The 16877-nt window shown below is 42.5% G+C and overlaps 1 protein-coding gene across 1 annotated transcript in view; it reads right to left on the bottom strand.

Moving 5' to 3' along the window:
- Positions 1 to 16877, bottom strand: part of LOC144591927 (inorganic pyrophosphatase-like) — a 34553-nt gene that overhangs the window by 12709 nt on the left and 4967 nt on the right. Inside the window, exons 3-6 of the mRNA XM_078395954.1 lie at positions 10028 to 10081; positions 8933 to 9052; positions 5639 to 5725; positions 3628 to 3754 (exon numbers count right to left, since the gene is read on the bottom strand). Coding sequence (XP_078252080.1) covers positions 3628 to 3754; positions 5639 to 5725; positions 8933 to 9052; positions 10028 to 10081 — 388 coding nt within the window. The remainder of the gene's footprint in view (positions 1 to 3627; positions 3755 to 5638; positions 5726 to 8932; positions 9053 to 10027; positions 10082 to 16877) is intronic.

The raw sequence follows: 16877 nt of genomic DNA, 5'->3' as shown, positions 1-16877 counted from the left end.
TTAATGCCACATGATGCTATATAGTTACATTTACTTTCTGAGGGAACAGTATTCAAAATGATTACTTCAAAATGAATGTAGTTTATTGCACATTAGGTGAGAAGGAAGAAATATTTGTGGCTGATCAGAAACTTAAAAATCACGAGACTCCATGTTCCCTATCATATTATGTAAATAATAACTTTTCCTTTGCTGGGACTACACATTCTTAGTACCCAAGCACACACACAAGTGACCATAATCTCAAATTGTACTTAATTTACATTATATAATGTGTAATATTGCCCTCCATCAACCTCCACTTCACTCTTCCCAGCCCCGCTTCCTTGAACACATCGTTTCCCTTAAAATAAAGTTGACTGAAAAGGTAGATTAAATTTATTCCACATTGCCAAGGAGGGCAATGGAATAGATTGCAAGGGCTCTGGTGAAAATTTTAAAATATTCGCTCTCTATAAAAGAGGTACCTGATGATTGGAGGATTGCAAATATGGTCCCCATTTTCAAGACGGGTAGCAGGAAAAAGCCTAGTAATTGCAAACCTGTGAGCCTTACACTAGTTGTAGGAATGTTATTGGAAACAATTCTGATTCTGATCACTTTGAAAGACTGGGGACTGATCAGAGACAGGCTTAATCAAGGCTGGATCTATCTGACCAATCTGAATGATTTTTTTGAGGAGGTAACAAAGTGCATTAGTGAGGGCAGCGCAGTAGAAGTGGTTTACGCAGATAGATAACATGATTACGAAGTCATATGGGAAACTGGCCTTCTTTACTTGGGGCTTCCAATACACGAGAAGGGAAGTTATGCTCCAACTTTGAAAAACACTGGTCAGATGCTGGTATTGGAGGTAGGGTACTGACATGGATAGAAAATTGGTTGACAGACAGAAAGCAAAGAGTGGGGATAAATGGGTCCCTTTCAAAATGGCAGGCAGTAACTAGTGGGGTACCGCAAGGCTCGGTGCTGGGACCACAGCTATTTACAATATACATTAATGACTTGGATGAAGGGATTAAAAGTACCATTAGCAAATTTGCAGATGATACAAAGCTGGGTGGTAGTGTGAACTGTGAGGAAGATGCTATGAGGTTGCTGGGTGACTTGGACAGGTTGTGTGAGTGGGCGGATGCATGGCAGATGCAGTTTAATGTGGATAAGTGTGAGGTTATCCACTTTGGTGGGAAGAATAGGAAGGCAGAGTATTATCTGAATGGTGTCAAGTTAGGAAAAGGGGACGTACAACGAGATCTGGGTGTCCTAGTGCATCAGTCGCTGAAAGGAAGCATGCAGGTACAGCAGGCAGTGAAGAAAGCCAATGGAATGTTGGCCTTCATAACAAGAGGAGTTGAGTATAGGAGCAAAGAGGTCCTTCTGCAGTTGTACATGGCCCTAGTGAGACCAAGCCTGTGGTACTTTGTGCAGTTTTGGTCTCCAAATTTGAGGAAGGATATTCTTGCTATTGAGGGCGTGCAGCGTAGGTTTACTAGGTTAATTCCCGGATTGGCGGGACTGTCATATGTTGAAAGACTGGAGTGACTAGGCTTGTATACACTGGAATTTAGAAGGATGAGAGGAGATCTTATCGAAACGTATAAGATTATTAAGGGGTTGGACACATTAGAGGCAGGAAACATGTTCCCAATGTTGGGGGAGTCCAGAACAAGGGGCCAGTTTAAGAATAAGTGGTAGGCCATTTAAAACTGAGATGATGAAAAACTTTTTCAGCCAGAGAGTTGTGAATCTGTGGAATTCTCTGCCTCAGAAGGCAGTGGATGCCAATTCTCTGAATGCATTCAAGAGAGAGCTAGATAGAGCTCTTAAGGATCAGGGGGTATGGGGAGAAGGCAGGAACGGGGTACTGATTGAGAATGATCAGCCATGATCACATTGAATGGCGGTGCTGGCTCGAAGGGCCGAATGGCCTCCTCCTGCACCTATTGTCTATTGTCTAATCACCAAAGCACTGAACACTATGGGACTGGTGCTGGAAGTTGGGATTATGGTTGGTGGGCCAAATAGCCCATTTCACTGCTGTAATGGCTCTATGACCTTCTGCTGATCAGTTCCTCAAGGAAAATTGGCAGTTAAGCATTATAAATTGTTTACTGATTATGGTTTATCTCTATGTATGTACACATTCCTGCCTTGTGGTAAACACTACAAAAGGAGATGTTTGTGTGTGGTTTTTTAAAAAATGACTTAATCAGGTCTATCTCAGATGGCCGGATAAGTGAAATATTTTTTTTAATTGCTTAAACACCTCATCTGAGATAAAAGTACAGAGAGGATCTAAATAACCTATCAGTCTGTTCACATCTGGAGAAGGAAACAGCAGTTTAACTTTCTGGACATAACCTCTTTTGTCAGAATTGAATTAACTTTCAACTCAAAGCCTTTTAACTTTCAACTCAAAACATCTTTGGCCTTTTCTCATTAGAGGGGTTTCTGTTTGTGCTATTGGAAATTCATGATTTTATCTAATATATTTGAGAAACCTACTTCTGAAGAGAATGAACCTTGGTAATTATCCCCAGCTATGATGTGAGCTGGTGCTAACTGAAAGGTCTGAAACCAGGTAACCTTGTTCTTTCTCCGACAATAAATTAATTGAAATTTGTTCAATATGTTTGATTCTGATACTGATGACTGTAGACTTTTCTTGGTGGCACAACCATAGTTGGGTGCCAGGAAGCTGTATTTGCTATGCTCACAAGTTCCTGAACCCAGGGACATGCTTCATTTTTGAGAAAACCTCAATCACATTTGAAAATAATGGACTGTATCTTATCTCTTCCTTGTACTCCTAAACATTAATTGTGTAGTTTCATGTGGAAGGTCTGAATAAACAGGTTCTGAGATATTAGGTACATGATAATGGAAAAAAATAATGCCAAGTATGGGTAGCTGAGCTTCTCCAGTCTGAAGAAGGGTCCCGATCTGAAATGTCACCTATTCATGTTCTCCTGAGATGCTGCCTGATCTGCTGAGTTACTCCTTACTTTGTGTCTTTTTTTGTAAACCAGCACCTGCAGTTCCTTGTGTCAACATTTGACTGCTCCACTGCAAAATCTCCTCAGGGTATGCCTACTTTGAAGAAGTTCACTTCTCTCCGAGGGGAGTTCTGTGAGATCCTCTCTCAGTGCTCCACCTCTGATTCCTGTTGCTCTTCCAGACTGAAGAAGGTGCCCATCCGAAACATCACCTATTCGTGTTCTCCAAAGATGCTTCCCCACCCACGAGATTACTCCAGCACTTTATGTCTTTTTTGTAAACCAACATTTGCAATTCTTTGTGTCTGCAGCTAAGTTTCTTTTTAGGTTCTACAAACTAGGACAATATTATCAATATTGCCCTTGGGTTAACTGTAGCTGAATTTTGAAACATTATCCCTCAATGACCGATCAACCTCCCCAACTGGGTGAGTGGTTAATCATCAAATTACAAACTGTTTTGGAAAGATGTCTAGTTTATCTTCCAGGTTAGAACTGCCTCAGAAGTGTTAGTTCTTCCAAATTTTCTTATCATCTTGAAGTCACCTAAAAACCTTACCTCAAACAAGAAGATTGTCTACAGTTGTTAGTTATTGTAAGTTAATAAATATTATAAACTAGTTGAACTTGCCATTAAACATCTGTGCGTCTGGGTCTTCCTGGTTAATAGCAATAATTTTCCAGTCCATTTCCCCTTCATCAATAAGAGCCAAAGCGCCCAACACTTTCACCTGAATTACATCACCAGAAGAACACACCTAGAAATACAAGTGAAATATGCAAAAGTAAAAAATTACATTTGCACTAGAAATTAATTAAAATGTAATGCTATTCCAAACATTCTGAGAATTGATATGTAAGCCTATGACTGCTTTAATCTTCAGGGTATCATTGGTTCCATTTGCTTATCTAATCGCTTGTAACTCATTTGGGTAGTTAATAGGTTAATGCCAGGATCTATCCCAATCCATGGTTAATGAAAATCACATCAGGAATTGGGACGCAGTCAGCGGCTAAATACAGAGCTACTGGTTCGGTTCCTAAACTCATTATAAATTATCCAAATAATCAGCTGTGAAAACCGTGTTAAGACTGAAGGGTCCCGGTCCGAAAGGCTGCCTAACCATGTTGCAGCCTATCCAAAGATGCAGCCTGACCCGCTGAGTTACTCCAGCACTTTGTGTCTTTTTCTGTAAATCAGCATCTGCAGTTCCTTGTGTCTCCGTCTAGTTTTGATTGTCAGATTTATCGCAGAAAGTGAAAAGGAACTGCAGTTTCCTCCCAAATCCCAATGACAGGTAAGTAGGTTAATTGGCCTCAGTAAATTTCCCCCTGTGTTTAGCGAGTGGATGTGAAAGGGGGATAACATAGAACTAGTGTGAACAGGTCAGCATGGACTCAATGTGCCGAAGGGCCTGTTTCCATACAATATCTTTCAATCAATATTGTCAAAGATGCCTGTAATCCTAACGATTCTCGTTTTTCTCTTCGACCTTCTGGGAGAAGATACACGAGCTTGAAAGCTCAGTCAACCATACATAAAAATAGCTCTTCTCCACAGCTATCAGACTGCTGAACCAGTCACCTCTTTCCCACCCCCTTCCCCAGATACTGCCACATACTCTTACTCTCAATTCTTCCTCATTTGTTATTCTGTTATTGCCCTTTAATATTTTTTGTACTGCTTTAGATTAATTTATTATTAATTATATCATCAGTTGTACAGTAAACCCTCATTATTACTGTCCTCTTTATAATGGATTTTGGTTATAGTGAACAGAGCATACCCACAATAATCTGACACCACTGTCTCGTTAAAAACATGAACTGCTAGTTACACTGCGGAGGCAAAGAAATATAACACTTTTGTAATGATGAAGGACATAATGTGCTGGAATGACTCAGCCGGTCAGGCAGCATCCCTGGAAAGCATGGATAGGTGACGTCTCGGTTGAGACGCATCACTGGATCGCGCCGTGCACCTAACTGCCACTACCGCCGACCCGCACCATCACCACAGCCGCTTCCAGACCAGACCTACTGGCCTTCACCGCAAGAACGGGCTGTCGACCCTTCCCCGACTGCTTCCAGGCCATGCCTACCGCAATCACCAGCACTTACCTACGCTCCAGACACCCACAGGCCGTGACCAATGACTCCGCCGATCCTCGCCTCTCCCCTGGCCGCCAGGACCAGTTCAAGACCGAGCGTCTGAAGAAGGGCTGTGACCCAAAACATCACTTATCCATGTTCTCCAGGGATGCTGCCTGACCTGCTAAGTTACTCCAGCACCTTGTGTCCTTTTGTGTATTAATCAGCATCTGCAGTTCTTTGTTTCTACTACTTGCGCAATGAAACTCTGTTACTCCGTAATCCCTTACTCGGTTATAGTGGGCAATCAGCAATTACAGACACTATACCCCCCTACACCCCTCCCCCCACATCTGCTCCGTTATAACGAGGATTTGCTGTATTTATCATTACCATGTACACTGTTTACTGCACAAGCTTCATGCAAAAACAAAATTCCATTGACCCTGGTATATACGACAGTCTGAATATGAATCTGAATAACACCAAAGTATCCACCCAGTGTGATTACCGAGTCAATTTGGCAGTAACAAAGTATTTGAACAACTAACCTTTGACCCGATGTCACAGACATCAATTGGATCATTATCACCACAGTAATTTGTATTGGGATCTTTATGGCAGGGATCTTCCCAGGTCTGCAGAGACAAAAAGAAGGATACAGTAGATATACACTGGACCAGCGGATACAGTAGATATACACTTAATACATTTTTAGTCCATTCAGAATCTCAATTACATTTTCCTTCTCTGAGACTCCAGAAGTGAAGCATTCATTTATAACCTTATCCATGCCCTTTGCCTCCAAATGAATGTTACAGGTCTCTACATCAATTTGTATGATCCTTTTCATAACCACATAATTATAAAATATTGTTTGATGCACTGCTTCTACTTGCTGACAATGTTTTCTCGTGTCCACTCTTCATGCCTCCTGGAGGATACACACATAATGCTGGAGTAACTCAGCGGGACAGGCAGCATCTCTGGATAGAAGGAATGGGTGATGTTTCGGGTCGAGACTGTCTGAAGAAGGGTCTCGACCCAAAACATCACCCATTCCTTCTATCCAGAGATGCTGCCTGTCCCGCTGAGTTACGCATCATTTTGTGTCTCTCTTAAACCAGCATCTGCAGTTCCTTCACACACAACTGCGAGAGGAATTCAGCAAGTAGAGCAGCATATGTGGAGACAAAGGAATTGTTGACATTTCAGGTGAGATGTTGCATCACTCCTGATGCAGGGTGTGTTCCCTTTCTCACCACTGATGCTGCCTGATTCACTGATTTCCTCCAGCAGTTTATCTTTTTTAGATGTTTTAACGGTGTCAAGGGTTATGGGGAGAAGGCAGGAAAATGGAATTAGGAAGCAGAGATCAGCCACGATTGAAAGGTGGAGTAGACTCAATGGGCCGAATAGTCTAATTCTACTCCTATAACTTGAGAACTTGTGAACCCCTTAAAAACGGATTTTGGTTAGATTGGATGGACCTGCCGATGCCAACCCGGCTCGCAAGGTGCACCAGTGAGCCCTTCTTCACTCACAGCACAGTCTGGTGACGCGGCTGTTGTTGTGGCTCGCATTTTAGCCCCTGGGCACAGCGCATTCTTCAGGCAGCTGTCATCGATAGGACACACTGTGGGGCTCCATCCCCTCTCATTAGCTGCCGCATCTTTCTGTCGGCCTGTCGCTTTGTCTACGGTCTCTCCCCCAACCACCTCCCTCCTCACCCCAGCCTCAAACTCCTTTTTCCCCGGAACTGCTGACACACTCCACCTGGGAAGCAGGAAACAAACAAAGTGACAGCTGATGGGAAGAAGTGGTAGCTGGTGAGAAGTGAGGAAGCCCCCGCTGACCGAGCGTGTCCTATCTGTGGCGGCGATCAGAAGAGCTGCCAGCCAGGGGCAGCAACAACAGGACCATGCAGCAGCTGGTGAAGAAGGTCCAGCACGTTGTGTCCTTTTGTGTATTAACCATCAGCAATTCTTTGTTTCAACTACATACGATAACAATACCTTAGTTGGTTATAGTGGGCAATCGACAATAACGGACACCATCCCCTACGCCATTATAATGAGGGTTTACGAGGTTCTACAGCGTCGAAACAGATTCTTTGGCCCACTGAGTCTACGCTGACTATCCATCACCCATTCATACCATGTTATACTACTCATGCAGCCAATTCCTCCACACTAGAGGCAATATTGCAGAGGGCAATTAGCCAATTACTCCGTGCCGACCAGCAATCCCCCCGTATTCTAGCACTTTCCTACACACCAGGGACAATTTACAATTTACAGAAGCCAATTAACCTACAAACCTGCACATCATTGGAATGGGAGGAAACTGGAGCATCGGGAGAAAACCTAAACGGTCACAGGAAGAACATACAAACTCCACACAGACAGCACCCATAGTCAGGATAGAACCCGAGTCTCTGGTGCTGTCAGGCAGCAACTCTACCCCTGCGCCACTGGGCTGCCACCGACCTACAGAATTGTTCCAGAAGTGTAAATATGCGTTCATTATTTCTTATTTCGAAAAAATAGATTCTGCTCTTGACTGTTCTACAACATTCACACAGCAATATTTAATTCATCAATATTGCCCGGTTCTCTCCTTTTTTGCCTTGTGTATCTTTCCAGAATAAATTGTATCTAGAAACATTCCCAGAGGAGGGAGCAGATAGAAGACACAAAGCTTTAAATGCCAATTTTGCCAGTGAGTCAGGACTGGACAAAGAGGAAGGCTGTGAAAGAATACAGCAGTATATAGATCAGTTACAGATACTGGTGGAGAAATGATGCTTGCGGATGATATCATAATTGGTGATAATATTGATAGTGAAGCGGTGATATTGATCAGTTGGTATGTCAGGGAACAACAATGACAGATTCAATTTAATTTGATAAGGTGATAAAGGCAGCAGATAGGATATTTGTCTTCATTAGCCCGGACTTAGAATATTGGAGCAGTGTGGTTATAGCACAATTGTATAAAAGATTAATTAAGCCACAGCAGAAGTACATTCCACAATCTGATTATTACAATATTGTAATGGATAGAATGCACAAGAAGATATTCAGTAAGATGTTTCCTGGGGTGGATTGTATGAGTAATGAGGACAGACTGGATGGACTGAGTTTATTTTCGTTGGAGTGAAATAACAAAGGAAGAACTGATAGAGGTATGCAAAATTATGGGTCATAAATAGGTTACAGTTGAATTTATTTTCCCCAATTGCAGATATATCTAAAACTAGAGAGTATATATTTAGGGTAAGAAAACTAGATACAAAGGAGAACAGAGGAAGAGGTTTTGCACTCATTGAGATGCACTGCCTGATTGGGTGGTGTGGGTAAGTATTCTCACAACCTTTAAGAAACACCCAGGTGAGCATTTCAATTGCTAAAACAAAGAAAGCTAAGGAACAAGTAGTGATAAATGGAATTAGTATAGATGGGTACTCATTGGGCTAAAGGACCTGTTTTTGTGCTATCAGATGCTATGACTATGACTCCGACCTTTAAAGGTGTTAAGGTTGATAAGCATACCAATGGAAGAAAAATATGATTTACAGCACGGTTCATTGAAATAATCAAACTGAACACCAAAAGGATTCCAGATTTCCTATTTTCCCTCTACTCACACACTTCATTTTTGATCTTTAAACAAAAGCTTGTGAGAATTACAATATACATAACTTCAAGGTCAAAACTGAACATTTTATTAATCTGCACAGCCCCATTCCATGCCAGCTGAATTTTTTATCTGAGGAGTTCAAACAATGATTATGAAATAAGTAATGAAAGTTAATATCCTAATAGAAGTTTAAAAAGCTTCACCTGTGGTAATGCTCCATAGTTCCAGATATAGCCCTTGTAGGGAAAGATATTTGCTACATAACGTACTTTGTCTTTTTTCACATCTTGTTTAATAGGGTTCAGAGGCATTTTTGTAGCAATCTGAAAATATAAAAATGTTACAGCTGCACAATGGATAAACCTCTTGAGACAAACTAGTTAGTTAAAAAAAATTATAATTCTTCCTCTCTTGTTGCTGAGACATAGAAGTCCCCATGGCACTGTTTGTGGGACTTTGCTGTACTCAAATTAAGTTTATCTTTATTAGCGCAATGACTAGATCATTGTGTGTGAAAGATACATCTTTTGGATGTGCTGAAACGCATCCTCGGTGATGTGACCTCGGGTAATCGGGTGTTTCGGGTCTCACAACATCAGACACCCTCGCCCAGGCGATCCCGACTTGCGTCCCAGCAGCAACCACCCACGGATCATTGAATATGAGATTGAACGATCCTGGGACATTTAAGTCCGCTATATTAAAGCAGACTTTTTTCTGACTTCTTTGAATTATCTAATGAAAGCTAATGAATGTTAACACAGCCATTAGACATTCAAAAACACTAATGAGAAAAGTCCTATGCTTGCAAAAGTGGTATTCTAAGGAACCGTGTGGACCAGATTTAATTGTTGTGTATGAACCATCCTCTGGATGATTATTTCCACTTTCAACACCAAAGAGGACATTCTTTTTTGCCTTTCTGATTTCCTTAATTATGCTCCTCAACCCCCCCCCCCCACACTCCTCCAGGGATACACTTGACCGACGTCTCCTTCTTTTTCCTGACCAGAACCTCATGGTCTCTCATCATCCAGAGTTCCTTATTCCTACTGCCTTACTTTTCACTCTAACAGGAACATGCATACCTTGTACTCTCACTATCACTATCATTTTAAAAGCATCCCCCTTTCCAGACCAGATGTCGGGAGATTCTGCTCGTCCACACCATTGTTGGTTAAATTTACTCCATGGATTCTTTGAGTTATCAAAATGAACAACAATTTATAATTTATTAATAGCTTCACATTATTGAATCAAGAACAATATTTCATGGAGCCTAGTCCACCACAACTCACCTCCATTTTAGCATTTTTCCAACGTGGAATTTCTACAACCATATTAAAGAGGGCCTGCAAAGAATACAATGTGAGCAATATCAATGCTTATTTTCATTTACATGCCACAATTCAAAGTCAGAATTTAGAGAATAACTGGCTGTTGGTCAATTCTCTGCGGGTGGGGCAACAGCCTTGCTTCATGATTAGTGCTTTCAACTGGATACTTCTAATTATCCACAACTAAAGTAAATGAAATGAAATGGAGGTTATTTGAATCACCAGCATATCTAAAGACATCCTACTTGCACCTTAAACACAGCCAAAAATGGCACAGTGTTTTGAATGTTATGGAAAAGATGATTACACAACTAAAAAAAATGTTGTTGTCTTTATGAAACCTGCATTAATAGAAATTAGAGGTTTGGGAATGGCAGAAGCAGAATTCAAGTAGTCGAGGAATATATTCAATATTCAGTGACACTTTATTGTTACATGTACCTAGGTACAGTGAAATTCTTTGTTTTTGCATACAATACACAAAGTACGTAGAGTCGCCACATATCAGGCGCTGATGGAAATCAAGTGAGGGAATTGACAATGTGTCAAAAAGCAGCCTATAAGGCAGCTGCATAACAAAACTGACAATTCAAAGCAGCAAATTTGCAGACGTATCTTACAGCACAGGATCGAGGTTCAGGAATGGAGAAACTTATCAGAAAATTCAAGAGGAGCCACTGTAGTAGAAGGCAAAATTACAATTAATAAGGTAAAGTGAATGGAGGTGCAGTTGAGGTCAGCTATACTTGCAACCTTTCATCATTTAGACTCGGAGATCACTGCCTCAAAGCATGGTGAAAGCAATTTAATAGTACATTTCGTAAAGAAATTAGTTAACTAGCGCAGCGGTAGAGTTGCTGCTTTACAGCGAATGCAGCGCCAGAGACTCAGGTTCGATCCTGACTACGGGTGCTGCACTGTAAGGAGTTTGTACGTTCTCCCCGTGACCTGCGTGGGTTTTCTCCGAGATCTTCGGTTTCCTCCCACACTCCAAAGACGTACAGGTATGTAGGTTAATTGGCTGGGTAAATGTAAAAATTGTCCCTAGTGGGTGTAGGATAGTGTTAATATACGGGGATCACTGGGCGGCACGGACTTGGTGGGCCGAAAAGGCCTGTTTCCGGCTGTATATATATGATATGATATGATATGATCTAAACAATATACAGGGCTATGGGAAAATGGCAGGATATTGGATCTCATTTGATAGCTTTTACTTGAAGCAGACATACAGTGCTCTTACTGCTTCAAGTAAGAGCTATCAAATGAGATCCAATATCCTGCCATTTTCCCATAGCCCTGTATATTGTTTAGATAGTTAACTAATTCCTTTACGAAATGTACTATTAAATTGCTTTCACCACGCTTTGAGGCAGTGATCTCCGAGTCTAAATGATCCCCATAATAATGTGATAACCAAAAATACCTTCACAAAGATGGTGTTCCCTCAGCTTAAGTTTGGATTAGTGAGAAAAAGTTGAGAAGTTGAAGACAGATTTCCATGTAGGATAATTAAAATGACTGGAAATGGAAGCTCAGGGTCCCTCTTGCAGACTGAATGGAGTTTTTTGCAAAATGGTCTGCCGATTTATGTTTCTCCAATGTACAGGAGACCACATCATGATCACTAGGGACTGGAATCACTGCTTCACCCAGGCGTTGGTTTGCACTTGGAAGCAAAGTGGGGAAAAGGAAGATGTTGATCATGCTCTGAGCCTTATACTTCACCCAAAGGTGATCTCAACCCTGACCCTGATCTGAGTGCATCTAACACAATCCCCTTCATAATTACGAGTCCCTTGCTCCTTTGTTCCACTTTTGAGCTGCACAGCACCCCAGACCGATCATATTCCCAACTTTCTCCCTTACCGCATGACGACTCTGACAGCAACTCCCGCCACCAATCCCCAACCCAACTATGTTCAGAGCTCCACCCACATGTGACTATACCCTGATGCCATCACACCACCAGATCGTGGCCAGATTACATCTGTGATGCACCCATACATTTCCCCCAGAATCTGGTGGAGGAAAGACTTTTTAGTTCATCTGCATATTGTAAGAATGGCTTGATTGCACACAAAATAGGTGAGAATTCTCCCAAGCAGCACTCATTTAATGCTTTGAGATGCTAAACATAGTCCTGAACATTTTTAAAGCTTATTTTGGTATTTGACTTTCTAATTCAATTCCTAGTGTATATTCCAACCTTTAACTAATCTTCTGTATGAATTAAGAGGAAATAAATTTATGCATTTGGATTCCTACTATATCTGTCAAAATCCATCAGTGTGACTGACTGCCTAGTCAGCATCACAATATCGCAGTTCCAGGCTGCCTAGCAGCCACTCTCAGCAGAAAAATAAAAGTAATCTGTTGATATAAAAATCGCAAGATGTTTGTGGCCAACGTTCTCCCAGGTCATGTCAGTAGAAAAGTGCTATTGCCTCACCACACATAGCAAATTATGGCCTGTTATTATACATCATTTTTAATAGGTGTACAATGATTATAAATATAAATCAGGTGTATGGTCCGGTAGTTCCATAATATATTTTGCCTAATCAATTTGCAGCCAGTTTTGCATCCCAACAATGAAGGGAGAATTGATTGAATGTTCATCCAAGGACACAGGCCCTTCAGCCCATGCCGACTATCAATCATCTGCTCACTTTAGTTCTATGCTATCCCACTTTCACATTCTACACACCACGGACAATTTACAGAAGTCACTTGACTTACAAATCAATTGGAATGTGGAATGTGGGAAGAAACCAGATGAAATCCACACGGTCACAGGGAGAACATGTAAATTCCACACAGACACCAGTCAGGAACGAACCCGGGTCTCTACAGCTGCTCTACCAGCTGTGCCAGTCACTTGCCCACACCGGCCAACATGTCCCAGCTATATTAGTCCCACCTGCCAGCATTTGGTCCATATCCTTCCAAACCTGTCCTATCCATGTTTCTTAAATGTTGGGATAGTCCCTGCCCCAACTAACTCCTCTGGCAGCTTGTTCCAAACACCCACCACCCTTTTAATGCTAATTTCTGCCATTTCGGTAATATTCTACCACCCAAGAATAAAATAGGTTTGGGTAGGATTAGTGCAAAAATGGGTGCTTGATCCTGGGCAGTCTCTGAGCCCAAGGTCCTATTTTCATGCTCTCTTTCCATATGACCTGATGACAGTGTGGCCGTGGCAATTCTTACAAGTATTTTAACATGACATGACCTTTTATCAATTGCATTTTCAATTTCCAATATTTCCAATCAAGGAATGAAGTAAACAGAGAAAGTGTTGGTCATTCAGACTGTTGAGACAGTTCTATTATTCAGTCAGACCATGGCAAACCTAAAACTCGGATTCCTAACACAGTCCACAAGGCCAGATTCCCAAAGTAAAAAACATGCATCAATTTCAGTCTTGAAAAATTCAGTTGACCCACCAGCTTTTGGAAACTTTTAGGGAAGAGTGTTCCACAATTTGCTGTGTGAAAGACTCATCCATTTTACTATTAAATGGTTAAACTGTTGGGAGTATATCCACTTATTCCAAACTTCTGCCCATCTGGAAAAATAGCTTCACAAAGTACTTCCATTCTACACCATTTTAGATCACTTTCCATGAGCACAGTGCCCAAGAGAGATGTTGCATCAGAAAGTTATAGATCTGAATTTTCCACATCATATTCCAGTTCTTTCAGGATAAATGCCTACAATCCATAAATTATTTTGAATTTATCCCTTCACTCTTTAGCAATTTGCCAAAATGAAAATCAAATTCTGCATATTCTGCAACACAAGATTAAATTTATCTTGTAGGAAGGATCTGCAGATGCTGGTTTAATCCAAAGGACACAAAAAGCTGGAGTAACTCAGCGGGACAGGCAGCATCACTGGAGAAAAGGAATAGGTGACGTTTTGGGTCGAGACCCTTCTTCAGACTGAGAGTCAGGGGAAGAGGAAACGAGAGATATAGACGGTGATGTAGATTTATCGAACAAATGAATGAATGAAAAAAAATCTTTTTTTTGTCACTGAGGAGTCTCCTTTAAGTTGCATTTGCTATTGATTAATAATTCAAGGTGCATTATGTCACATTTTGTCCTTTCACATCCTCCTCCTCTTCTCCATTTCCTCAGTGAAGCAAGCCAGGATTACTCAGTGCCTGAACTCCAAAGCTAATAAGAGATGGTGCACAGTGACAAGGTGGCAACATGAATGGCATGCGAGACCTGACGATGAATAGGTGTTACAGATGACTGGGAAAATAATGGGCTCAATATTTCAACACATGCCACACAATGCAAGTAGCAACATTATTTAAAAACTACAAAGAACCCAGCTCTCTCTCTGGGGAGACTGCAGGTGAGTGACAACTGTGTGTGTGGGTAGAGTACACTGCAGCACCATCTGGCGTAGAGCTGGGGTTGTTGCATTATAGGGGCAGTAAAAGGTCAGTTAGAGTGAGAGAGCTGATTGAAGTGATTTGTAGGGTTTACTGATTGATGTAAACTAACTGATTAGCTTAACATTTAAAACTCCAACATGCCAACAGTTCATTAATATTGCAGGACTCTGCTTGTAACCTTTACTGAAACTCCAAGAATGTCGTTTCTGTGCTTTTGGACATACATTCTCTTTCGTCAATTTGAGTGCAATTGTTTTGATGCAGTCTCCTGGTGTACTGTTCTTTATCATAAGGCCTTTCCCAGTTTTTCCTGTAATACCTTTGCTGTAAATCATCCTCAGCACCATCTGCTGAGCTGCCCCTTCAGTGCTGCTTTAACCTAACCCGATAGAAAATTTCCAAAATCCTCACTAACTCAATTAACTTGCCTGTGTTGGCCTGGTTAATAAATTTCAATCAATTCACACTAATACTTTATTAGCCAAGTATGTTTTGCAACATACGAGGAATTTATTTGCCATACAGTCATAACAATAAAAAGCAACAGGACACACAAAATACATTTTAACATGAACATCCACCACAGTGACTCCTCCACATTCTTCACTGTGATGGAAGCCGAAAAAAAAAGTTAAATCTCTTCCCTTCTTTGTCCTCCAGCGGTCGGGGGCCTCTAACCTTCCGTTGACGGGATGATCTTGACTCCCTTAGCTTCCTCGTCGGGGCAATCAAGCTCCTGCATCGGGGAGGGGGGCGAGGGGGGAATCTCAGCTCCCCCGCTCCGGCGATCTACCTCAGGTTGGGGCGAGTGGAACGTCGTGTAGCTTGGAGCTCCCGACCAGTCTCAACCTGAGACTGCGAGCTCCTTGATGTTAAACTCCGCAAGCCACGGTTGGAGCGTCAATCCAGGCAAGGGATCGCACGCTCAGATGGTTAGTCCACGGCCCCGCGAGGGCTCAAAGTCAGTCCCAGGCAAGGCCTCCAGCTCCACGATGTTAGGCCGCAGAGCGACCGGAGATACGATCCGGAAAACAATTGCATCTCCAGCAAGGTAAGAGATTGAAAAAAAGCTTCCCCCGACCCCCGACTCCATTCCCCACATAAAACAAACCAGAGAACATTAACACATACTTTTAAAACTTACCAAAAATAACAAAAAAAGTACTAAAAGGACAGAGGCGGTCATCGAGGTGCCGCCCTAACCACATTATAACCTCCCTAACCATCATAAATAAAATCAAAGCTGTTGCAGCATCAGACACAGTTTTGAACAAAGCAGATAATATAAGCAGATGCAGCTGGAAAGGTAGCTGGAAATGTAAGGAAAAGTTACAGTATCCATTTCAATAGTTTTAATTATTCCCAACGTCCTGCAGAGTAACCCTATTTCAGAGACTTTAGACTTTAGTCCAGTTGACACTTCATGGCAATAATGAGATACAGTTTAATTTCTACAAGTACCATCTTCATGGCCAGACGATGAACAAGACCAACTTCACAGTGAGCTGAGCTAACATAGGGGAGTTGTGGCGGGCTGAGCCACTTTGGTCTGGAACCGTCGTTCGTCGAGCTCGAGCACTCGCATGGACTTGGCGTGATCTGGGCCGACCAATCAACGCCGACCTGAGTGGTCTGTTGGCGGTGTGCAGCAGACGACAGAGCTAGTCTTCACCTCACAGTCAACACGTTAACACGCATCTTGCCCTCTTGTACAAATTGTTGAGCTGTATCGTTTAAATATTAAACTGAGTGTTTATACAACACGTGAACCTCTCCAGTGGTGACCCCGATGAACCAAAACGGCCGCTATTGCATTTCATCATGCCTGGAGGAGACAACCCAGATCAGCAGGACACAGTTTCACTCAAACTGCCCACCTTCTGGACATCACAGCCCCAAGTGTAGTTTTTTAAACAAGCCCAAGCACATTCCACACCCGCCAGATAGCTGCCAACGTCACCAAGTACTACTATGTCAGTGCGCTGGACCAGGACACCGCCGGGCGCCTGGTCGATTACCTTCGCTAGCCACCAGCCGACAAGTATGAAGGGATCAGAACGCTCCTCAAGGACACCTTCAGTCTCAGCCGCTGCGACAGGGTGGTAAACCTCCAGCAGATGGATGCCTAGGCGACCGCAAACCTTCCGTGTTCATGAACGAAATGCTCGCCCTGATGGATGGACACAAGTCCTGCCTCCTTTTCGAATAGGTCTTCCTCGAGCAGATGCCCAAGGACAGCCGCCCAATGTTCGCGGATGACGATTTCACTGACCCCCGACGGCTGGCTTCAATGCGGACGCGCTGTGGCAGGCCCAACAGCAGGGTGGGGCCACCATCAGTTGGGTGGCGGCGATGCCTCGGCAGGTCATACAAGCGGTCCCAGCCCCCACGGAA

The sequence above is a fragment of the Rhinoraja longicauda genome, chromosome 3 (assembly GCF_053455715.1).
Source record: "Rhinoraja longicauda isolate Sanriku21f chromosome 3, sRhiLon1.1, whole genome shotgun sequence".
In the NCBI taxonomy this organism is placed as follows: domain Eukaryota; kingdom Metazoa; phylum Chordata; class Chondrichthyes; order Rajiformes; family Arhynchobatidae; genus Rhinoraja; species Rhinoraja longicauda.
The sequence above is the reverse complement of the archived record's forward strand: the minus strand, read 5'-3'. Positions and strand labels throughout refer to the sequence as shown.